The sequence below is a fragment of the Ranitomeya variabilis genome, chromosome 2, assembly GCF_051348905.1.
Source record: "Ranitomeya variabilis isolate aRanVar5 chromosome 2, aRanVar5.hap1, whole genome shotgun sequence".
NCBI classification, from domain to species: domain Eukaryota; kingdom Metazoa; phylum Chordata; class Amphibia; order Anura; family Dendrobatidae; genus Ranitomeya; species Ranitomeya variabilis.
Window position 1 is genome coordinate 303854255 of NC_135233.1, and position 25511 is coordinate 303879765.

General features: G+C 43.2%; 1 protein-coding gene across 1 annotated transcript in view; it reads right to left on the reverse strand.

Moving 5' to 3' along the window:
* Positions 1–832: 832 nt before the first annotated feature.
* Positions 833–25511, reverse strand: part of LHFPL1 (LHFPL tetraspan subfamily member 1) — a 50935-nt gene continuing 26256 nt past the window's right edge. The window contains exons 3-4 of the mRNA XM_077292447.1: positions 11527–11625; positions 833–2913 (exon numbers count right to left, since the gene is read on the reverse strand). Coding sequence (XP_077148562.1) covers positions 2795–2913; positions 11527–11625 — 218 coding nt within the window. The 3' untranslated portion in view covers positions 833–2794. The remainder of the gene's footprint in view (positions 2914–11526; positions 11626–25511) is intronic.

A 25511-nucleotide genomic window follows, 5' to 3' on the forward strand; every position in this document is an offset into this window, starting at 1 on the left:
GGCAACGCAAGCCATTCCCTTGGGGTCTCTATACATGGTGACTCCAGGCTCTGGATGTTGCTGTACCTCAGGTGTAGTGTGAGCAAGTCACTTTCAGCTTCCTGCCCTCCGGTTCTGCCGTGGGACTTGTAGTTCCACATGGCCTCTGGCTCCCGGTGCCCGGTTTCTGCGCTTCAGCTCAGAGGGTGTCTGGTCACAGTTCCCCTCCAAGCTCCTTTCTTCTCCTGTTGCTTCTCCCCTCCAATGCTCACTAACACTGCAACCCTTCAGGTTCTCTTCCATCCTGGAGCTGCAGCTCACACGTGGCTGCACGGCCCCACTCTCTGCTCTCACTCCTGTCTCCTTCACTGTCTCTGAACAACTAACTAACTCCTCCTCCAGACCAGAATACATATATCAGGGGAAGCTCCCCTGAATCTGGGTTCCGAGCTCCCCCTTCTGGTCTGGATTCAGAATGTGTTGCATGTAGGTGCTTTACCTGGTAAAGTAAATCCTCCTTGCCTCCAAGCATGATATCACCCTCCCTGAAAAGAAGGCAACATCACTGTAACAACTGGTTACCTGGGGTGTTACATAAGGACTTAGGAAACATAATAAAACATTTGATGCTTTGGAACCCAGGATAGAGAAACTTAAACGGAACTTAACTCAAGGGGAAGTAGAAGGCCAACTTAAAGGAGATTGAAAACACATAAGGAATTGTATCAGAAGGAAGTTGGTTATCTACGGTGAAAGGACACTTAATTATTTTAATTACAGAAATATATAGTGGTAGATCGGTTGACTCAGCTGCTTATAGAGGTAGACACTGGAATGCTGTCTCTTTAAATTTTGCATTAATTTATTGAGCTACAGTATAAACCAGGGCAGGGTTAGCAGCATAAGCGCAACCTTTCTGGCCTAACGGTAAAACAAAGCAAAAACAAATGACACAGTACTATGTGTTGTTGCGGGGATACGCACGCTCAGGAAACAAATAAACAAGATTCAACTTTCCTTATTTTCAAACACAGCTGTGGAGCTCCCATCTCCAGGCACACCCAACCCCGAGTGAGCCAGAAGGCTGTGTATCTATCCTCTGGACTTCACCCTTGGGTGGAGATATGGTGAACAGCCTCCCACCTACTGTTGAGCTGTTCACTAAACCTTGCACTTAACATGGCCGATCAGCCCCTCTCAGCAAATAGTGTGCTGGAAGCTTCAGTGATACATATCTCCTCTCTAGTACTTTGCCGGTGACTTTCTCAGAATATATACATGACATATACCTTACCTTGAGTGGTTGAAATCCTCATCTTTATTTTTATATCCCCTTACATGCAGTCTTTATATGACGTGTATAACCTATTTCTAGTTTCAAACGTTTCTCACTTGGCAATGTCCCTTCCAGTTGCACTTGAAAAATGTGATGTCTGTGTGTCCAGGATGCTTCTGACTTCACTAGCTCTCATTTGTCAGCACAGATTAATTTCGGGACTGTTTTCTCCCTCTATGAGCCCATATAACATTTTAAACTTTTGTGCTCTACCCTGCAGGGTTTTCTCTGATTGCTTTGTGAGTGTGTTGGAGTGCTGGGTAGTGTGGTTCTATCTACTATCATGGCAAATGGTCTGAATCTTTGAGCTATATCCTTCTGGTATATATACTGTATATGTTTTGCTGTATTATGATGTGAGGTTCTCACTGTCCTGTTGCAGGCATTTGATATCAAGCCGCATTACCTAAAGGTTCTTTCTAGTAAATTCTATTGCCTTGATATAATTTCAATATGGCCATGTATTTGTTGTGATATACAATTAATGTAATAATATGCAACATATTTGTACATGCCTTCTATTCCATGTATGAACCACGCTGCCCTAACTGGTATTAAGATTTTTTTTAAGCGGCTTTTTTGTACTGTCAACTTATCACTGTGTGATTTTTGTAATAAAGACTTTTTTGCCTAATTATGAAACTGTTTCAATATATCTTCTTTCTATTATATTTAAAAAGGGGATGAATCTGCAAAAGTAATGTGTGCTTCACACTGTATCCTATGAAAGGGGAGGGAAAGCCAAAATGACATTTGATCCATCACACAACGCAACAAATTAAGATACGAACCTAGAGATGGATAATATACAGAAAAACTAAGGTAAAAGCCACAAAATACACACAGACCACATGGATGCATCACTAACATACATCAACAGATGCCTAAAAATTGATTGACAGGAGATTTATTACAATTTGCACAGAGGAAAAGTGAAGAACTTGTCCATGGCAGACAAGAATTGGATTGGACAACTACTCTAAATCTGTACTATTCCATAATCCTCCCTTTAAGTAACGGAGTCACACATTTTGGCCCACTGTGGCATTCTCTGTCACAACCCTGATCACTGCTCCTCGAATTTGGTGCCACGATTCTCTCAGTAATAGGTTAAAATGACAATGCACCAAAGGAAGTAAGCAATTAAAAAAAGTCAAAAATGAACTGGTACTGAAAAGAGCCTTGTATATAAAATTTCCATGATTTCTAATTTCAATCATTTTTTATATATACGTATATCTATGTATGACATTCTTTCATGCACCGCACAGACTCGTAGTCCTTTACTTCAGTGTAATCCATTTGTGAGTCTTTACCATTGTGCTTTCATATACGCTCATGTGAAGCCCCCTGTGTATAATGTATGCAGACCATCTCCCTGTTGGGGGAGAGAATCATTCACCATCATTTATAGTTAAAGGTGTGGCAATAATAGGAAGTGAATCATCCATATTAGTTATGACCAGCAATACTCCATTGTCAATAGGGGGATGGCTTATTCTTTTTTCCAGCAAAACACGACATCCATGTACAGATCAGCATGGCGACTGCTGCTCCACCACCAGTGCAGTAATAAGCCCAGCCAATCTTGCAGGTTCCTAGCACAAGATGAAAGAATAAAATGTTATTTTCTGTGGACAACAGGCAGAAAGCATGGCTTACAGTCCATTTATTCCAAACTATTCATAGAATATTATCCCCATAATCCACAGAACACATCATGAATGGAAAATGGGGGAAGATCTTACCACTGGACCACTGACCTCGTTGGAAAATGTAAGGGAAAGGTAACCTCATTGCTCTCTGTACGGCTATCACATCACATTTTAGCATACAGTCATTGACTCCATTGGGACTTACGTCTGAAGCTGGAAAATAGGTTTTGGGCATATGCGCTGATTGACTTTATGCTGCAGACTGAGTCAGTGTGTGCCCTGTCGGACCAAATTTTTCGTCCGTATATGTCTAGTTTTCAGTGGTCTTTTATAAAAGATGCAAATATATTAATAAAAGTGGCAATGTGAAATAATTCCCATAAACTTGCAGTTCAGTTAAAAGGAATCTACCACTCTACCTACCCCCACCCCAAAAAAAAAATTAAAAATACAGGTGACTCCCACAGTGGGCCTTGTGCAGAAGTGGCGCATGAGCGCTCTTACATAGTACAATTATTGCATTGTTCACAGACAAAAGCAGCATCTCCTCATTCAGTTAACAAACTACCCAGTTTAATACAGTGGGTACGGAAAGTATTCATACCCCTTTAAATTTTTCACTCTTTGTTTCATTATAGCCATTTGGTAAATTCAAAAAAGTTCATTTTTTTCACATTAATGTACACTCTGCACCCCATCTTGGCAGAAAAAATAAAGAAATGTAGAAATTTTTACAAATTTATTAAAAAACAAAAAACTGAAATATCACATGGTTATAAGTATTCAGACCCTTTGCTCAGTATTGAGTAGAAGCACCCTTTTGAGCTAGTACAGCCATGAGTCTTCTTGGGAATGATGCAACAAGTTTTTCACACCTGTATTTGGGGATCCTCTGCCATTCTTCTTTGCAGATCATCTCCAGTTCCGTCAGGTTGGATGGTGAACGTTGGTGGACAGCCATTTTCAGGTCTCTCAATTGGTTTTAGGTCAGGGCTCTGGCTGGGCCAGTCAAGAATGGTCACAGAGTTGTTCTGAAGCCACTCCTTTTTCATTTTAGCTGTGTGCTTAGGGTCATTGTCTTGTTGGAAGGTGAACCTTTGGCCAAGTCTGAGGTCCAGAGCACTCTGGAAGAGGTTTTCATCAAGGATATCTTTGTACTTCGCCGCATTCATGTTTTCTTTCAATGGCAACCAGTCGTCCTGTCCCTGCAGCTGAAAAACACCCCCATAGCATGATGCAGCCACCACCATGTTTCACTGTTAGGATTGTATTGGGCAGGTGATGAGCAGTGCCTGGTTTTCTCCACACATACCGCTTAGAATTATCACCAAAATGGTCTATCTTTGTCTTATCAGACCAGAGAATCTTATTTTTCATAGCCTGGGAGTCCTTCATGTGTTTTTTTTAGCAAACTCTATGCAGGCTTTCATATGTCTTGCACTGAGGAGGGGCTGCCGTCGGGCCACTCTGCCATAAAAGCCCGACTGGTGGAGGGCTGCAGTGATAGTTGACTTTGTGAAACTTTCTCCCATCTCCCTACTGCATCTCTTGAGCTCAGCCACAGTGATCTTGGGGTTCTTCTTTACCTCTCTCACCAAGGCTCTTCTCCCACGATTGCTCAGTTTGGCTGGACTGCCAGGTCTAGGAAGACTCCTGGTGGTCCCAAACTTCTTCCATTTAAGGATTATGGAGGACACTGTGCTCTTATTAACCTTGAGTACTGCAGAAATTCTTTTGTAACCTTGTGCCTTGCCACAATTCTGTCTCTGAGCTCCTTGGCCAGTTCCTTTGACCTCATGATTCTCATTTGGTCTGACATGCACTGTGAGCTGTGAGGTCTTATATAGACAGGTATGTGCCTTTCCAAATCAAGTCCTATCAGTTTAATTAAACACAGCTGGACTCCAATGAAGGAGTAGAACCATCTCATGGAGGACCACAAGGAAATGGACAGCATGTGACTTAAATATGGATGTCTGAGCAAAGGGTCTGAATACTTATGACCATGTGATATTTCAGTTTTTCTTTTTTAATAAATATGCAAAAAATTCTACATTTGTTTTTTTTTTTTAGTGAAGATGGGGTGCAGAGTGTACATTAATGAGAAAAAATTAACTATTTTGAATTTCCCAATGGCTGCAATGAAACAAAGAGTTAAAAATTTAAAGGGGTCTGAATACTTTCCGTTCCCACTGTATGTAGAAGCATAGATGAATTTGTGGACAGGGGACAGATAATATTGAATGCAGCTGAACAGTGGCCCCCAGTATCAATGTTACTGGTAGGCCCCTAAAACACCCGAATCCAACACTGTATATGGTCATGTTGCATTCTGAAAGATAATGTCATTCACACCTTTACTTATGAGATATGTTGCTCCATGGCAAACAAAATTGCTGTTTTACGTTATATGCAAATGAGGATTAAGTGCTCTGGGAGTGTCACAGCACTTTCCAAATGGAGGCTTGAAAAGTGCGTTGATACTCTTAGAGAGCTTGAAGGAGTTGTCCAGTACTTTAGGTTATCAATACCAAATCTGTGGGGGATGACATTCCACCCCTGCTAAACAGCTGTTCTTGGTGCCAGCAACAGCTGAATGTGATTAGTTGTGAAGCTGCACAGCTCCGTTAACTACATAGTGGCCGAGGCGGGATACTGCATATCTCACCCTATTCGGATGAGTTGCTCATTTGAAGCAGATGTAAACTTGTATGAATCAAGGATGTCATGTTGAGTGTTTAGCGAAATTCTTAGGTACCATGGAGAAAATAGCAGATATCACTACTAATTCAGTATTTCCTGGAATCATTATAACAGCTGACCTTACAACAAACTGATTTAACCACTTTGTAAATGAGCAGATATCTAAAAATGTGCATTAAAGGTAACCTAGAGAAATTGGCAAGACCAGGAGCAGTTTGAGAGTGGAATTACATTACTGCATCATCCCTGAGGAGGCCATTTACAAGGTCCAGAGTGTTCCAGGCTCCTCGGTAATTATGTAGAGGAGGTTTAATGTGTTTCAGGGGATGGGAATAATGTACCTGCCTGGAAACTGCACAATTAATTTTTAATGTTTTACAATTGTCTTCTGCTTCACCTGTGATTGTGAGTTGATACCTGAATATATTGTGGCATTTAAACAGCCTATTCTGTATAAATGACCTGCTCACAGAGATAGCATTCACTGAGAACAAGAGTTTTATTCATCCTTATGCATAGCGGTATCTGTCTACAATACTATTTTTTAAGTAATCATCGGTGTGCAATTAATAGGTTTGCCTCGCCACAAAAACATATTTAATGTATGTCACATTGGGGCTAATTAACATCATAGAAGACAAGGACTGGGCAACCTATCTAGTAATTGTGGCAAATGCCAGATGGTCCAGTTCATTTTGGATGCACATCAATTTTAACATTATTCTTGTCTTCAGGATGTGGATACCATATAAAAGTGTGGTAGAGCAGGGAATCATTGATTACTCACTCTGGAAAGCCACAGGACAATTCATCCTGTAGGTTGCCATAAATTTCACGCAAAGAAGGTTGGCAGCGCAATAACATCACCTTATCACGCCGGGACAGCGGAAGCTATAATACAATATTGGGTCAAAATGGTAACACTAATATATGGAAATAGTAATAAATATACAAGTGCTTCTCACAAAATTAGAATATCATCAAAAAGTTAATTTATTTCAGTTCTTCAATACGAAAAGTGAAAGTCGTGTATTATAAAGAGTCATTACAAACATAGTGATCTATTTCAAGTGTTTATTTGTTGATGTTGATGATTATGGCTTACAGTCAATGAAAGCCCAAAAGTCATTATCTCAATAAATCATAACACCAGCTTGAAAAATGATTTTAAAATCTGAAATGTTGGCCTAATGAAATGTATGTTCAGTAAATGCACTCCATACTTGGTCAGGGCTCCTTCTGCATCAATTACTGCATCAATGCGGTGTGGCATGGAGGCGATCAGCCTGTGGCACTGCTGAAATGTTATGGAAGCCCAGGTTGATTTGATAGCAGCCTTCAGCTCATATGTATTGTTCGATCTGGTGTCTTTCATCTTCCTCTTGACAATACCCCATAGATTCTTTATGGAGTTAAGGTCAGACGAGTCAGTTGGCAAATCAAGCACAGTTGTTTGTAAACCAGGTATTGGTACTTTTGGCAGTGTGGACAGGTGCCAAGTCCTGCTGGAGAATGAAATTTCCATCTCCAAAAGCTTGTCGGCAGAGGGAAGCATGAAGTGCTCTTAAATTTCCTGGTAGATGGCTGCGCTGACTTTGGTCTTGATAAAACACAGTGGACCTACACCAGCAGATGACATGGCTCCCCAAACTATCACTGATTGTGGAATCTTCACACTAGACCTCAGGCAGCTTGGATTGTGGCTTCTCCACTCTCCCTCTAGACTCTGGGACCTTGATTTCCAAATGAAATGCAAAACTTACTTTCATCTGAAAACAACACCTTGGACCATTGAACAACAGTCCAGTTCTTTTTCTCCTTGGCACAGTTAAGACGCTTCTGGCATTGTCTATTGGTCATGAGTGGTTTGACAGAAGGAATGCGACACTTGTAGCCCATATACTGGATGTGTGTGTGTGTGTGTGTGTGTGTGTGTGTGTGTGTGTGTGTGTGTGTGTGTGGTGGCGGCTCTTGAAGCAATGACTCCAGCAGCAGTCCACTCCTTGTGAATCTCCCCCAAATGTTTGAATGGACTTTTCTTAACAATCCTTTTAAGGCTGCGGTTATCCCAGTTGCTTGTGCACCTTTTTCTATCACATTGTTTCCTTCCACTCTGCTTTCCATTAATATGCTTGGCTACAGCACTCTGTAAACAGCCAGCTTCTTTAGCAATGACCTTTTGTGGCTTACCCTCCTTGTAGAGTTTTGTCAATGACTGCCTTCTGAACATCTGTCAAGTCTTCCCCATGATTCTGGAGCCTACTAAAACAGACTAAGGGACCTTTTTAAACACTTAGGAAGCCTTTGCAGGTGTTTTTTTTATTAATTATTCTAATTTACTGAGATAATGATTTTTGGGTGTTCATTGGCTGTAAGCCATAATCATCAACATTAACAGAAATAAACACTTGAAACAGATCACTCTGTTTATAATGATGCTATATAATATGACTTTCACTTTTTGTATTGAAGAACTGAAAAATTAACACTTTGATAGTCTAATTTTGTGAGAAAGCACTTTTATATAGGCATTATTGCAGCTCTATTTTTATTTTGGAGCACTGTTATTTTTTGGAGGATGAGGATGTGTGAATAAATAGTATTGGGAGAAGGGAACAAATGTATGAGGAGATGGTATGGGGAGCGGGGAATGTGAGGAGACACTATGGAGAGGGAAGGAGAAATATGTGTGGAGACAGTATAGGAAGGGAGGATGAATGTCTGAGGAGACAGTATGGGAAGGGAGGGTGCTAGTGTGTTACGAGACTGTAGGGGAGAAATGTATGGTGGGTGAAAAGTGTGAGGGGATGGTATGGTAGGATAAAAGTGTGAGGGGACTATATTGATGGGAATAGTGTGAGGAGACAGTATGGGTGAGAGAATTATGAAGGGGCACAGTATAAAGACTAGGTGATGTGAGGGTCAGTATAGAGAATGTGCAGCATGGGGCGACAATGTGAGTTCACAGCAATGAGGGGACAGTATGATGAGGAGGGAGCGTGTGAGACAGGGGCTCAATATAGAGACTGGGCAGTATAGGGGGACACAGTGTGAGGGAACAGTTTGAAGAGGGGCCAGTATCGAAAGGATAACTTGATGCAGAAGCCATGTAACATAAGAGAGATGGTGTGGAGATCATATTTTTACAGTGAGCACAGAGAGGGGCAATTATTTATTCAGGGGCTCAGCACAGGGCTGATATTTTCATTCAAGAGCATTATAATGACTATTAATTTTTAAGGGCACTATGTCTGGAAATACAACAGAAGACTAGAGAAGAGAAGTCTGCAGAGATGAGTTGTGGCAGTGAAAAGATATCATGATATCTGGACCAGATGGAGAAGTAAAGAAGAACAACTCCAATCAGAGAAGATGTCATCTATAATGCACATTGATGTACCATATTTTTCGGACCATAAGATGCACCCCAAATTTTCAGAAGGGAAATAGGGAAAAAAATTGTGTCAAATGGGGGTCCGTTTTACAGTCCGAATTCAACTTACCGGGGGGATCGGCAGCACTGGTGAAGCGTGGTCACAGAGGGTGTTTGGTGGTCCAGTGATATGACTCCCATCCCAGACTGGTGCGGCAGTGCTCAATGTGCGGGGGCTCCGCCGACATTTTTTGAAAGCCCAGAGCCCCCACACATTCATTGCTGCGATGTAGTGGCCTCCAGGAAATCCCATCCCAGGCTGGTGCGGCAGGTTTGGCAGTGCTCATTGGTGTGGGCTCCGCCGACATTTTGTGAAAGCCCAGAGCCCCCACACATCCATTGCTGTAATGCGGTGGCCTCTCTCATTGCCGAGATCTCAGTCTGCAAATGCGCCACTTCCAGCAGCCATTTCCCGGAGGTCACCCATGTCAGCAATGGAAGTGCAGGGACTCCGGGCTTTCAGAAAATGGCGGTGGAGCCCCCGCACCACAGAACACTGCCAAATCCTGCTACATCAGCCTGGGAAGAGAGTGTGATCATCGCCCTGCAGCGTCAGACCACCGCAGAATCGACCAACTCCTGCTGCCGCAACTCTACTTGTATGTATATTCTGACTATAAGATGCACCCCCATTTTCCCATAAAATTTTGAGGAAAAAAGTGCGTCTTATAGTCGGAAAAAATACGGTAAATGTTTATTTATGATACTATGCCTCATCAGTTCTGGGATTCCTGTATGGTCCACGGTCTGATAATGACTGATAACAGCTCCAAGCATCTACCTTACCATTGTTAAAGACATACTGGGAATTGTAGGTTCATGCAATACAATTGTATATGGGGCTGAACTAACATTACAATTGATTGCTGTAGTTAGTTTGGTGCCATATTCATGTGCTAATTATGTTTCTAGGAATGTATACATGTACTGATTGTGTTTCTGGTGCAGTTTTCATGTACTGATAGTGGTTCAGGTAATGGATTTCTGTATGATGGTGGTTCTGGTGATGTATTTTTTTTACTGATTGGGGTTTTAGTGATCTATTCCTGTGCTGTTATTAGTTCTCATCCTGTACGCATGTAACAATCCATAACTTGTAAAGAATTCATGTCTATATTAATAAAGTATTGTGCCACCTGACAAGTTAATGGGCAGCATGGTGGCTCAGTGGTTTACCACTGCAACCTTGCAGCGCTGGAGTCCTGGGTTCAAATCCCACCAAGGAAAACATATGCAAGGAGTTTGTATGTTCTCCCTGTGTTTTTGTGAGTTTCCTCCAAGTTCTCTGGCTTCCTCCCACATTCCACAGGCATCCTGATAGGGAATTTAGATTGAGCCCCATTGGGGACAGCAATGATAATGTATGTAAAATGCTGTGGAATATGATAGTGCTATATAAGCAAAGCATAAAAAATAAGTTAAGCGTTACTACATTTGTATTTATGTTACCAACATTAAAGGTGTCCAGGATTGAGAAGAACTGCACACTGTCAGGATTCTCCGTTGCCAGTGGTAAGAGTAAGAGGTCACTCAACCGCAAGTATGTTCACAATTCACTTTTTGCAAGGTTGCACGCATCTAATCGAAATGCGGCTGGAAGTATGAAAGTCGCATACTAGCTGTCACATGTGATAATCTTGACAGTACTCAGCACACAAGCTGTGAAGATTCAGAACTCTGCAGTCACATAGAGTGACTACAGACTTTCATCACAAACCTAGACAACCCCTTTAATTATAAAATTCAGCACTATAGCATGTCCAATCCTAACAGTGTGTGGAATGCTTACTGTCAGGATTCAGCTTTGCCTGACAGGTCCAGCGGTCATCACATGACCGCTCTTATGTGATTTTTATACTTCCGGTCACATGCCGACTAGCTTTTCTTCCTGACAAATTCAATGAAACCGGAGCTGCAGATTTTCATTGAAAATTAAGAGAACAATGAAGAGCAGCAAATCCAAATGTGACTGTAAGTGTGCAAATCAAATATGAATGGTTACATGATGACTACTCAGACCGATTTAACTATGTATAGGAGGGGGGCGCCAACCTGAATTCTTTCCCCTGGTGCCAAAAAATCTAGATCTACCTCTGCTCTAAACGATGATTTCATTTAGTTTAGTGCACCAATCCAAATTTCAATTTAGGTTTATTTATTATGATTTATTATTTTATCTACGGCATACATTACATATAAAAAGTTAACCCTCAATGATTAACGTGTTTCAAATTAGTATACAAGTCTATAATGTGTCATATAGACACAACTATACTGAGTATGGCGTACTGCGCACATGAAAAGACTGCTGCATTGATTTCAATCTCTCCTGGCCCTAATGAATCTTACGCGGATGCACAGCTAGTGCCTCTCATAGACAGAGTATAGGCCACGATCCGCGATTGTGAGTCACTTGTTACCTAATTGGAACTGACTGGACGCATTGCCACATGCCTGCTGGATTTCAGGGCTGTTCCACCCCAGTGGGTACAGGGCACATCCGGAGCTAATGAGGAGTCCTACAGAGATTCACACAGAGACAAAAAGGACATGTTTGTTTACTCAGCGTGAGCCACGCAGCATTCTGCGCTATTCATTACGACCAATTACACTCTTACATTTATACAGAATATTCTTGTCTTGTATATTTACTGCTTCAGAGAACATAAGGTCACACAAAATGAACAAAAAATAGACAAATATACATATGCATTTAAGAAAAGATATATCTGGATCAAAACCATGTCAAAAAGGAGAGGACTCCCAAAAGTATATAATTATGAAGTCACAACCTCCAAATAATTAAATATATATTTTTAATTAAAACATATAAAAATAAGAACAAAAAAATATAACAATCCTACAATAAAAAAATCCAATTATATATAATAGGTAAACGAGATTCTCAGTGAAAGGTCAAAAAAGAGAAGGATACACACAACACGTAAAATGATTTGTCACTTACCATTTTTGTGCTCATACCACTATATCTTTTAAAATATGAGATATTTACTAAACAAATGCACTAGAAACCCAGAATACATTCTTTGCACCACATTTATTAAAGTAGCACTTTAAGCATTTTTGCTTTAAAGACTTTCAGAACCGTGTCCAGCAAGGGGACAACACTGCTGAGAGGTCGTGGCTTAACAGAGAGGGGGGGCATGACCTAAAATGTACCTGCATAAAAAATATGCCAAAATGGTGGCACAAATTTCTGAGACAATCTAACCCTACTGACAGGTTGTGTAATCTGAGACAAGACAGTCTAGAGAGGAGCCATATTTATCAAACCTCATGAACCACTAAGAAAAATCAGACTCATTTTAAGACTGTCCAGGCGACGTTTGCACAGTCTAAAACTTAAACAGTAATGATCAATTTGCCTATTTGTGTGCCTCATTCAGCAAGGGGGCATAGCTGAGAAGGAAAGGTTGTGATTAAAGAGGACCACGTTTTTCATGTTGAATTGGACACAGTATGAAATATTGGCTGCAGAACAGAATAAAATGTTTGCAGCGATATTAGCAATCAAAGTATATGGCACCCAATGAGTTAACTTTTAAGTCCAAGTGGGTTTTATCAGATAGTTTTCACAGGGTAGGGGGGCAGGTACTTCTTTCTGAATGAAGTTGACCAATTATAAGCTGGCAGCAACACAGCTGATGTAGCTTAGAGCGGGTTTCTCAGTGTTTGAGATACAGCTCTGATCTCCTGGGTATAACTTCCTGCATGATTACAATGTTCTGGGAGTAGAACACAGATGACCAACACTTTTTAGAAAAAGTACTTGGTGGGGGCAACTGAGTTTAGCTGTGTCACATTACAAACACTTCTATCAGCTCTCCTCCTCTCATAGCATTGTCACCCCTGCTGTACTGCCCCTTCCCCTACACTGCCAGTACAATGATGTGTCAGTAATCTCACTTATATCTGTTGTGCTCCAGGCAACATGTATTCACAGATCAGGGTCTCATTATATGTCACAGAGAAATAGACCAGAACAGACTACTCCTGTGCAAGACATAATAACAGCTCTGATTTCACTGTAGAGCCAGTATCACAGCAGATAGAAGTATAATTACATCTCACATACTGAGGATCCTGCTCTATGCTGTGGAGGGGTATTGTTCTTTTCTCTGAGTGTTTCTGCCTGCTTATGATTGGCAAGCATCATACAGGGAGAAGAAGCACACACCTCCAGTGAAAACTGCCTGATTAAACCCCCTTGAACTTAACAAAAGTTAACTCATTAGGTGCCAAATAGTCAGATTACTAATATCTCCAGAACTGAGAGGCGAAATAGAAAAAATGTTATATGTTATGTTATATTCCGCTATAGCGCTTGCCGAAAACATTGCAGAGGGAACCCGGCTTCCTGGATCGTGCCGGCTGATCGGTGCTGCAGCTGCATGTGTCACGTCTTTTGTCACAGTCACAACTACACATGCTTGGAGAGCCCAACAAACAGGCTCTCCATGCATGTATCATGATTGTGACCCAGCCACAACACATGCAGCTGATCGGCCGGCGCGATCCAGGAAGTGGGTTTCCACTGCAGCTTATTCGGCAAGCGCTTGCCAAATGAGAGGGAACCCAAACATATTCACTCATCTCTACACATGAATACTCAAAGCAAGTATTGGGTATTCAAATGGGAACTGCAGTATTTGGATGCTTCTGTGACAATGAACATCAAGAATAAATCTGTTAGGTAGTCCAGCTGCTCTAGAAGTTCACAGATGCTTTGACTACTATAGAAATAGAGCCATAAAAGGTGAGTCAGAGATGGAGCCTGCTCGCAGACCGTTCTTAGGTCGATCCAGATTCATATCGATCTGCATTTTTAACCTATAAATCAAAAACAAAAATGAAAGCCCTCCACACACTTTAGACTAGTGTTCTCTGAACCTGCTGATATTGGTGAGTTCAGCTGACAGTCTAATGTGTATGGGGGGTCTGGACAGATGATATCACGTAATAGAAGAATCCAGCTTTTTGGAATTCAGGCTGACAATCTTTTTGCTCTAAGAGATAAGCTATCGCCAGATATGTTTGTCAGCAGCTTTCCCATAAAGAACACAGGAGATCTTGGCAGAGCGAGTGTTCCTGTCTACGGAAGAGCCGGCCGAGGTGGCTGCTGGCCGAATGGTCCCCCACACCATTGTTCGGCTGTCAGCTATCCAGAGTGTATGGGGGGGTTAAAACCACATTACATTGTGTGAAACTGGCAACCAATCAGGTCCCTGCTCTCATTTTCTAAACACCCAATGAAAAATTAGATGAAATCTGATTGATCACTATTGGCAACTATTTTACTCCATTTTTTCTTTGCAGCAGTTTTGATACACCTTTCCCAAGAGCACCGGGCAGAGATGCTATGCAACCTAAATGCTCAATATGTAGAGGCGATCAGTGAGGGCGAGAGACCATCTTGTACTGATCTTAATTTGCAGCCTTTATTACTGTTCAAAAGGTGTATTAACAATTTCGCTGGAAGGTATTGGAAGCAGTCATCAACAATTGGGGTGGTTTCACATATTCGACTTTCATAGTGCAAGAATGAACCACAATGTGCAGATTGGTCCACTGGATTTGGGAGAGGAAACGTGGATATTTCTGCTCTGCTGATGCATAAATTGTAGATCCAGAGCCAGGAAACAAAATAATTTATTGTTTTTAATGTACGCATTTCGAAGTACACAACACAATGTGGTTATTTCCTGAAGAAGAAATGTGTGTACTTCGAAATGCATAGATTAAAAAACGCAATTATACAAATTCCTGGGTTTGGATTTTCAGTCTACTCATCAGCAGTGCAGGAATATCCATGTTTCCTCTCTCAAATCCATTGTATTGGTCGGATGACCTATGGATCTGCAGCAGCTGGAGTTTTAAGACTGCAAAAGTCACGTGTGAATCCGGCCTAAAGCTCAATTCTGATGCAATGGGACAACTCGTTTTTTATTTTCAGTTTCTGGAAGATTTCAGCTCCGAACTTTGAAAAATAGTTAATGCTTCTTTGAGCTATAATAAGGACTGTAAATTAGAATCTGTACAAAATAAGCAGCTGAATGCATTTATAAATAATGCTGAGATCTTTGCTCTGAAGCCAGCAGAGTTCTGAATGTTTTGAACATCTGATCTCAGCCAGTTTGATTTACAAATTCTTTTTATAAATTTCCTGTAAGTCACTAGGGTAAAATTATGTTGAAATATATTCTTCTTTAGAACTACATGCACTTAAAGCCATCAAAGCTGATATAATGATGCCTTATCCGGTTCTGTATGAATGTTTTATTTTAATGAGTAACATTCAGACAGATTAAAAGTGTTAATCCTAAAGTGCAAGGTTATTAGCCTGTAATGTTGTGTTATTATCAACTGCACCTGCAACATCTGAAAAAAAACAGAAAAACGATCATCGCTGTGAATTTCGCTGTAGCGGATGCCGCCTGGGACATTTAAGAGCTGGTTATTTAACACTCAGTTAATAGCAAATTAATGCGTCTTCACCAGTAAACAAACCTCCTTATAGAGACTATAGGTACGATAACTCCAGCGAACAAAACTTAGAGTCCCACAAATGAGATTTATCTTAGTGTGTAAATGACTGTTTTTAATGTACAGTTAAAATTAAGTGCTCTCTGCTGTTTTAACTCTTTATTCGCATTTAGCTTGCACACTCCATTGCCAAATTTGTAGCAGGGTAGGGGAAGGAATAGGGAATTACAAGATATTTGTAGTCTGTAGAGCCAAAGTCTTTTGATAAGTACACCATGTTCCAAATTATTATGCAAATAATATTTTTCTCGGATTTTCCTAAATGGTCGGTTGCAAATGACAGTCAGTTTAATAAAAGTCATCACCCATTAGAGTATACATCGAGTTTTATTGAAGAAACCTCCCAATGATAACAGTATAATCTCCAAAATGAATAAAAACTTAAAATGCACTGTTCCAAATTATTAAGCACAGAATTTTTAAACATTTGATATGTTTTAAAGAACTGAAAATGCTCATTTGTGGAATTTGCAGCATTAGGAGGTCACATTCACTGAACAAAAAAGCTATTTAACTCCAAAACCTCCTAACAGGCCAAGTTACATGCTAACATAGGAGCCCTTCTTTGATATCACCCTCACAATTCTTGCATCCATTGAGCTTGTGAGTTTTTGGAGAGTTTCTGCTTGTATTTCTTTGCATGAAGTCAGAATAGCCTCCCAGAGCTGCTGTTTTGATGTGAATTGCCTTCCACCCTCATAGATCTTTTGCTTGATGATCCTCCAAAGGTTCTCTATAGGGTTGAGGTCAGGGGAAGATGGTGGCCACACAATGAGTTTATCTCCTTTTATGCCCATAGCAGCCAATGACTCAGAGGTTTTCTTTGCAGCATGAGATGGTGCATTGTCAGCATGAAGATTATTTTGCTCCTGAAGGCACGTTTCTGCTTTTTAGACCATGTAATAACGTTGTCAGTCAGAAACTCTATATACTTTGCAGAGGTCATTTTCACACCTTTAGGAACCTTAAAGGACCCTACCAGCTGTTTCCCCATGATTCCGGCCCAAAACATGACTCCTCCACCTCCTTGCTGATGTTGCAGCCTTGTTGAGATATGGTGGCCATCCACCAACCATCCACTACCACATCCATCTGGACCATCCAGGGTTGCTCGACACTCATCAGTAAACAAGACTGTTTGAAAACTATTCTTCATGTATGTCTGGGCCCACTGCAACCATTTCTGCTTGTGAACACTGTTTAGGGGTGGCCAAATAGTAGGTTTATGCACCACAGCAAGCCTTTGAAGGGTCCTACACCTTGAGGTTAGAGGGACTCCAGAGGCACCAGCAGCTTCAAATAACTGTTTGCTGCTTTGTAATAGTATTTTGGCAGCTGCTCTCTTAATCCAATGAATTTGTCTGAAATAAACCTTCCTCATTATGCCTTTATCAGCACGAACATGTCTGTGCTCAGAATCAGCCACAAATCTCTTAACACTACAAAGATCACGCTTAAGTTTTCAGGAAATATCTAATGTTTTCATACCTTGTCAAAGGCATTGCACTATTTGATGCTTTTCAGTAGCAGAGAGATCCTTTTTCTTTCCCATGTTACTTGAAAACTATGGCCTGCTTAATAATGTGGAACATCATTTTTAAGTAGTTTTCCTTTAATTAGAATCACCTGGAAAACTAATTATCACTTGTTTAAGATTGATTTCAGTGATTCATTGAGCCCTGAGACACAATACCATCCATGAGTTTATTTGAAAAACAAAACCATTAAATCTTTACGACACTTAAATCCAATTTGCATAATAATTTGGAACACAGAGTAAGTTTTGTGATCACAGCAGCACTGGCATTGATCAATGCAGGCAATCTGACAGTGAAAGGTGACTGGGCGGCAGCTGCACAGTATCTGTGACATGGCAAACAATGATCAAAACTTCCTGTTAACAAATAATAAGACAAATTTGAAAAAGTCTATAGGACAAACATCTTCTACCTTAGAGGATGTAAATGCATGCACTTTACAAATAGAGATGAGCAGATTGATTCACAAGATTCCGGTCCAGCATCTAGGTCAGCAGTACCTGGTGGTTAAATGGGAGGCCCACATATCTGTTTTGCCGCCATCCCCAGCACAGCATTTGATTTGAAAGGGTTGGCGCAGAGAAAGAGGAGACACTGAGACTGCTGTATACATCACATAGGAGACACTGAGACTGCTGTATATATGACGTAGGAAACAGAGGTTGCTGCATTTACATCACATAGGAAACACTATGATTGTTGTATATACTGTATCACATAAATGACACTTCAATTGATGCATTCATCATAGCGACTTTTGAGTAGCTAGGGCAACGAAATCTGTGTGTTATGTCACACAGATGACATTGCGCCACCCCTTACAGTGTCTGTAATGGTAGTTCCCTTTGCACCCCTCCACAGGCTCTGTGTTTTCTTGGGACAACTTTACACCGATTTACCAGTAAGTTCAAAGACAGATCGCTTCCAAGGCACCAGAGAGATGGTTCTATTCCTTTATGCATGATAAAAGCAACGTTTCAGCTAACAACCAGCCTTTTTCGAGCATAAACAAAATGGCAGATAAAACTAACGTACATGCAGTACACAGAGCAATTTATATCGGGGAACCATTGGGCCACTCCTTCCGACTCCTCCCGCAGGTTCTTCCTATGTTACTATGGAGACTATATACAATTGAAAGACATAGAGTTAAAAACATAATACAATTTAAAAGCAACACTTACATAAAATCACATAGTGAAGTAAGAAAGGCATTAGTGATGCAGAGCGCCTTGTCATCTGGATACTATATTCATGATCCTGTTGTAGTATATTGGTCCCATAATTCAAAAAAGGAAGGGAGAACATCCCTATTATGGAAACACCAATCAGGGAATATCTCTTGGACTTAGAGGTAACTGCCATGTCAATGCATTATGCATTGTTGCATCCAATTTGGGGTTGATAGCTCCTCCCACACCAGCTGTATGCATGCATGGTGCTCTGATGCAGATATCATGTGATCATGTAACAACCCAGGTAACCGGTTGTTACCGTGATGTTACCTTCCTTTCAGGGAGGGTGATGTCATGCTTGGAGGCAAGGGAGATTCTATCAGGTAAGGCACTCACATTCAACACTTCTGAATCTAGACCAGGAGGGGGAGCTCAGGACCCGGATTCAGGGGAGCTTCCTTAGACTTTATGTATCCTGGTCTGGAGGAGGAGTCAGCCAGTTGTGAAGAGTAGCAGAGGAGTGAGGAGATGAGCAGGATGTCTGGAACAGACAGAGGGGCCTAGCAGCCATGAGGGAGCTGCAACCCCTGGAAAGAGTGATACCTTAAAGGAGTTGAATAGTGAAGAAGCTTAGAGGGAAGAAGCACAGAGGAGGAAGAGGCTCAGGAGGGGAACAGCGGAGGGACACCCTAGGAGCCAGAGCGCAGAAACCGGGTACCGGGAGCCCAAGGTCGTGTTGTTCTCCAGGACGCGCGACAGAACCGGAGGGCATAGGACTGTATGTCAATTGCCCGCATCAACTCTGAGGTGAAGCAGTAACCTGAGAGCCCGGGTCATGATAGAGATAATAGTATAATTTCCGAATGCCAAAAGAAGTGTATGTTGTCAACAGAGGGCACCACCATGTGGATGAACCCCATGGTGGAACGCATACCAAAGAGGAGACGTCATTATTAGGCATCAATGACCATGGGACGTGTACTGCAGAGCAAGGCGACACTTCTGGCAGCTGTAGTGCGAGTGACACACATGGTGAAGCATATAAGCAGGAAGTAACGTCGTCACGCAGTGCCATGGACACATACTGAAGTGCATGATGTACTGGAACGCATGAATCCGGTGGCTTTCTGCCCCACAATATATTTCAACTGAACTTAAATACTGAACGGGCCCAACCTGCCCCTGTGGCCCGGTGAGCAGAAGCAAAAGAGGTGGGGTTAAAACTGAATCAGACACGCTGTATCCTTTCTTTGCTTCTGCTCACCGGTCCCTAGTAAGGGAAGTAATGCCCTGATGGCAGCCCTGCCATCCAGCAGTTACAATGTCTCCTAAGTGATCTATGCAGCAGTGTCAGTGTATCCTATGTGGTATATACAGCAGTGTCTCAAATCTCCTACGTTATGTATATACAGCAGTCACAATATCTCCTAAATGATGCATGCAGCAGTCTCAGTGTATTCTATATGATGTTCATATCAATTTCTCAGTGTATCCTATGTGATATATATACAGCAGTCATAGTGTCTGCTATGTGATGTATATAGCAGTCTCGGTGTCTCCTACGTGATGTATATACAGTCGTCTCAGTGTATCCTATGTGATGTCTATGTTTTGGGCTTTAATGCAATCTTGACATTTGTGTGCTACTATTATTGAAACTTACATAGTTATGGGATTTGTTTGCATATAAAGCTGTCATATATATATCCATTGAGTATAATATTAGCAAGTTAACCTTTAATTTTTTACATCTACTTTTTTGCCAGTGTTTTGCATCATGTCTATTTGTATGTTTTTTTTAAGTGATTCATATGTATGTTACTATCACAAAAGATCAAAGGTATGCGGGGGTTGCCTCTCACCAGCGATTTTTGGTCCTATTATGGATCATTTTCCATAATCTTTTCCTGTTTTGTGTCTTTTAGTCTGACCTCTCCCTACCACTTTGTATTCACTTGTATTTATTTATTAATAAATTTAATTTATTGAATTAAGAGAGTTGTTTTTTAAACACACTATCGTCAATAGTCAACTGTGCTCCAGACTCACCAACACAAACCTGGAAAAGCAGTTTCTAGTAGTATCAATACCACCGAACATCACAGCCTTACCAAGGAGAAACAGTTCCGGCCATCATATTAGGGGTGAGTTAGTTAAATGTTTGACTAAATATATGTAGCAAGGGTAATTTTTAGGGTTTGATCACACTGGCAAGAAGCCAGCGTATAACTCGGACGAGCGCTATCTGATGTTTCATTGAATAGCACTCGCTCCAATGTTATAGTATGAAGCAGTGCCGAGTAGCATTTTTTTTTCTCATGCAGAGTTGGCATGAGAAAAAGTCGCTGCATGCTGCAATTGGCAGCGTATATCAGACAGCGCACACACATACAAGTCTATGGGTGTGTGCAAAACATCAGACTGAACTCATATGTCATACGAGTGCAGCCTGATATACCCCAACTTGCAGAATGGAGAAGATGGAACTATTAAGTTTTCCATCTTCTTCGAACTTGTGATCCAATTCTCGCATGCGAGAGACTCGGATCATAGTACATTGACATTTGCATATAGCATCCGATTCTCTCTCATGATGCTGTACATAAGTGTGAGCGAGTCCTTAAGTTGATGATTTTGTATAGCACGCAAATGATGCTATAAATATCCACATGGCCCTTGGCAAAAAAGGTTCCCCACCCCTGCTATAGGACTTTAAGGCTATGTTCACAAGTAGCGTTTTTTGTTCCTTTTTTAATGCAAATTTGCAGCTGCGTTTCACAGTACCAGCAAAGTCTATGAGATTTCAGAAATCTCTTGGACACACCTTGGTTTTTTTTTCCCTAACTGTTTTGTCAAAAAGCTGCAGTTTTGCAAAATGCAGCATGTCACTTCTTCCAGTGTTTTTACAGCATCTTTCACCCATTGAAAGCAATTGGTGGTGCAAAAAACCTGATTAAGTTGAATCAGATTATTTTTTTATGTACTAAACTTTATTATGTACTAAACTTCGACAAGCATCCAGGGTTGCAGAGCGACGTTGGAAGAAAACACGCCTGCCAGACGACTTCACTGCTTTCAAACAAGCTACATTTGACTTCAAATTAGTCCTCATCCTACAACCCAAAACAACTGTTCAGCACATTTAACTCCCTTCTCCGCCCACCACTGCCACCTCCAACTCCCCTCATCTCCTCCGAGGACTTTGCCACCTACTTCAAAAACAAGATCGACCAAACAAGGCAAACCCTAACTGTTCCACCACCCCAACCACTCCATATACCAGACCTCTGCCCTTCCCTAATAACCTCCCTCTCCAACATCACTGAAGGAGAGCTTACTCGCCTCTTTTCCAAATCACACCTCACCACCTGTGCACTTGACCCCATCCCCTCCCACTTGCTCCCCAACCTCATTAGCATGCTCATTCCAGCCCTAACCCATCTCTTCAACCTATCGCTATCTTCTGGTACCTTCCCCTCTGACTTCAAACATGCCACCATCACACCCATCCTCAAAAAAACTAACCTTGACCCAACTGCTATGCCCAGCTATTGCCCCATATCACTGCTCCCGTTTGCTTCAAAACTCCTTGAGCAGCATCTCCATGTTCTAATTTCCTCCCACCTCTCATCTAACTCTCTCCTTGACAACCTCCAATCTGGCTTCCGCCCCCACTACTCCACCGAAACTGCCCTGAAAAAAATTACTAATAACTTACTCACAGCCAAAGCTAACAGACAGTTCTCCATCCTCCTCCTTCTTGACCTGTCCTCTGCTTTCGACACAGTCGACCACTGCTTACTGCTACAGATTCTTTCTTCCCTTGGTATCAAAGACCTTGCCCTGTCCTGGATTGCCTCATACCTTTCCGACCGCACATTTAGCGTTTCCCACTCCCACACTACCTCCTCATCCCACCCTCTCTCTGTTGGAGTCCCTCAAGGCTCTGTCCTAGGGCCCCTACTTTTTTCCATCTATACCCTTGGCCTAGGGCAACTCATAAAGTCCCATGGCTTCCAGTACCACCTGTATGCGGACGACACTCACATCTACCTCTCTGGCTCAGATGTCGCCTCTCTTCTGTCCAGAATCCCGGAGTGTCTGTCAGCCATATCCTCCTTCTTCACCTCTCGCTTCCTAAAACTCAATGTAGACAAAACCGAACTCATCATCTTTCCACCATCTCACGTATCCCCCCTACCTGATCTATCTATTATGGTAGACGGCATCACGCTCTCTCCCGCACCGGAAATCCGCTGCCTCGGGGTAACTCTCGACTCTGCCTTGTCCTTCAAACCGCACGTTTAAACTCTTGCCACCTCCAACTCAAAAATATTGCCAGAATCCATCCCTTCCTCACCCCACAATCTACTAAGACTCTTGTACATGCCCTTATCATCTCCCGCCTCGACTACTGCAACACCCTCCTCTGTGGCCTCCCCGCTAACTCTCTTGCACCACTCCAGTCTGTCTTCAACTCTGGTGCTAATCCACCTCTCTCCTCACTACTCCCCTGCTTCTCCCCTTTGCAAATCCCTCCACTGGCTCCCAATTCCCCAACGAATCCAGTTCAAACTACTAACACTGATCTACAAAGCCATCCACAACCTGTCCCCTCCCTATATTTCTGAACTAATCTCCCAATACCTTCCCTCAGGTAATCTCCGATCCTCCCAAGACCTCCTACGCTCCTCCACACTTATTCGTTCCTCACACAACCGCCTCCAAGATTTGTCCCGAATATCCCCCATCCTCTGAAATTCCATGCCTCAACACGTCCGACTATCCACCACCCTTGGATCCTTCAGACAGAACCTGAAAACCCATCTCTTCAAGAAAGCCTACAGCCTGCAATAACCATTCTGCCACCTCGCCATCGCCAGAGCAGCCACCTCACCACCGCCAGAGCTGCTGCACCTCCGACCTTCTGTCTCTTCCCCACTATCCCATAGAATGTAAGTCAGTAAGGACAGGGTCCTCTCCCCTCTGTACCAGTCTGTCACTGTAAACTTCTTTACTGTAAACGATATTTATAACCCTGTATGTAACTGCAGCGCCCCAGAGTCCTGGTCGTTGCAGTACTGTGGCTCCGCCGCTAAGGGGGGCTATGGTACGTCTGATGGCACTGAAGGAGTTCATCTGACCAGGTATCACAGACACCAATACATTTCACAGTCTGGCCTCCAGGGGGAGCTAAGGGTACTATTCATTAGGCCACTCCTCACAGTCTGGTAAAACTGGGGGTTAGGCAGGAAGTTAGTGAGAAAGCTGACTGGGTTGGAACCAGGCAACACCTTGTGGCAGAGGGTGTTGTAGGGGAAGATTCGGTAGGGTCCCTGTCAGGGGTGGGATCCTGACAGAGGCCTGGCAAACGGAGAGAAAGCTACGGGACCGCGCCTGCACTTCATAGCGGCGGTGCCCTAAGAAAGGATAAGAAGCGAGATTTATTGTGCTGAGTGAGAAATGAGATCAACGCAACAGGGAGAAATACCAGTAGGAGTCGTGCTGTTAGACCGAGGCAACATCCTACTGAGGCGTAAATAACCGGTGGCCGGAACGCCGAGGAAGTACAGAGCTCTAAGCATTACTTCAAACCAATGGCAGGGCAGAGAGCTATAGGCTGGCTGTCTCACCTACATCACCTACGCAGACATAGGGGGCAACCTTTGGAGAGGGGCGACTCTAGGGTCCCGGAAGAGCTCCGAGCCTTCCCGTCATACGGGTGCGTCCTACCATAAGATCTGGGGGGCGAGAAGAAGAAGAACATCAGAATCGAGTTGTGAGGGAACACGAGAAACAGACACAACAGTTGTGGGGTACTATCCCGTAAGCACAGCAGGGGAGGACCACAACACACAAGCGCTAGAAGGAAGGCACAGATTTCCACCTGCAACGGGAACTCTGGAGGTGCCATCGGACCGGCCGGACTTGCGCAGCCCGGTTAACCGTATTCCGGACTGAGGACCCAGAAGCCTTCAGTAAAGAGGTAAAGAGACTGCAACCTTGTGTCCTCGTTATTAACTGCGACCGGCACTACACCGCACCACTACTACCCACCACATCTATTACTGTACGCCCCTCAGCAGGGTCACGGACCGGGTCTAGCCACCGTGACAACCCCAGAGCAGAGACTCAGAGGCCCGGTACCGGTACCCCTCGGCCCTGCGGCAGTGGGGGCGCTACAACTTGGCGTCACGAACAGGATCTACTTAAGCCTGAAGAATCGGGTCATGTGTGCCTTGGAACTAATGTGATTTATTATACTCGGACTGTGATTTATTGCAAAGACTGTGCCGTGCCACTTGCCGCCAAAATCCGCCGCCATTACAGCGCTGAGGAGAGCGCAGGAGAAGAAGAGGGGCGTGGAGTGGGCGTAGACAAGCTGGAGAGCGCGAAAGACAATGGTCGCCCAGTCTATAAATTTCTGCACCGTGAGGACGTGTCCGTCAGCAGCCGAGATCCGCCTCCTAATCCTCAATGGAGGGCGGAGACAACGAAAACAAAACCGCCCACGAAGGAGAGAGCGGGAAAAGGAGGAAGAAGGAGTCAGCGACATGGAGGACGCCATGGCCAGCCGTTTGGAGCCGGAGCGTGGGGTCGGAGCCGAGGACTCCCCCAGCTACCCGGAGAGGCACCGCAGCCAGACCTCCACAGTTGACGCTGACCTCCTGCAGACCGGAGCGGACGAGCTGATTCACCAACTCCTGCGGACGCAGCTGAGCACTGAGGCCGGGTGGAAGAAGACCTTCATCGGGAGCCTCACCAGACGTCTGTCGGCAGCCTCGTCTGGTCCGGAGCAGGAAAGAAGTTCCAGCGCTCCGAAGCCAGAAAGCAAGGCCCTGCCGGAAAGCGAGATGCTGCAAACGGAGATGACAACCAGCGTTCCAGACCCCAGCAGAGACGGAGCAGGTCGGCACCGGAGGGACCACATCTGAAGCAGGTATGAAGAACGACCCTGCCCCGCCAGCAGAGGACCTGCTGATAGGCCCCGTCGCGGCACCCCCTCTCCCTGGGACCTATAGACTCCAGCGCCTTACACCCTGGGATCAGGCCCCGGGTATGGAGCACTTCTTAAAGGCCCCGATCTCGCCGATCACCTTGCCGAGTGAGGTCTATGCGGAGCTACGG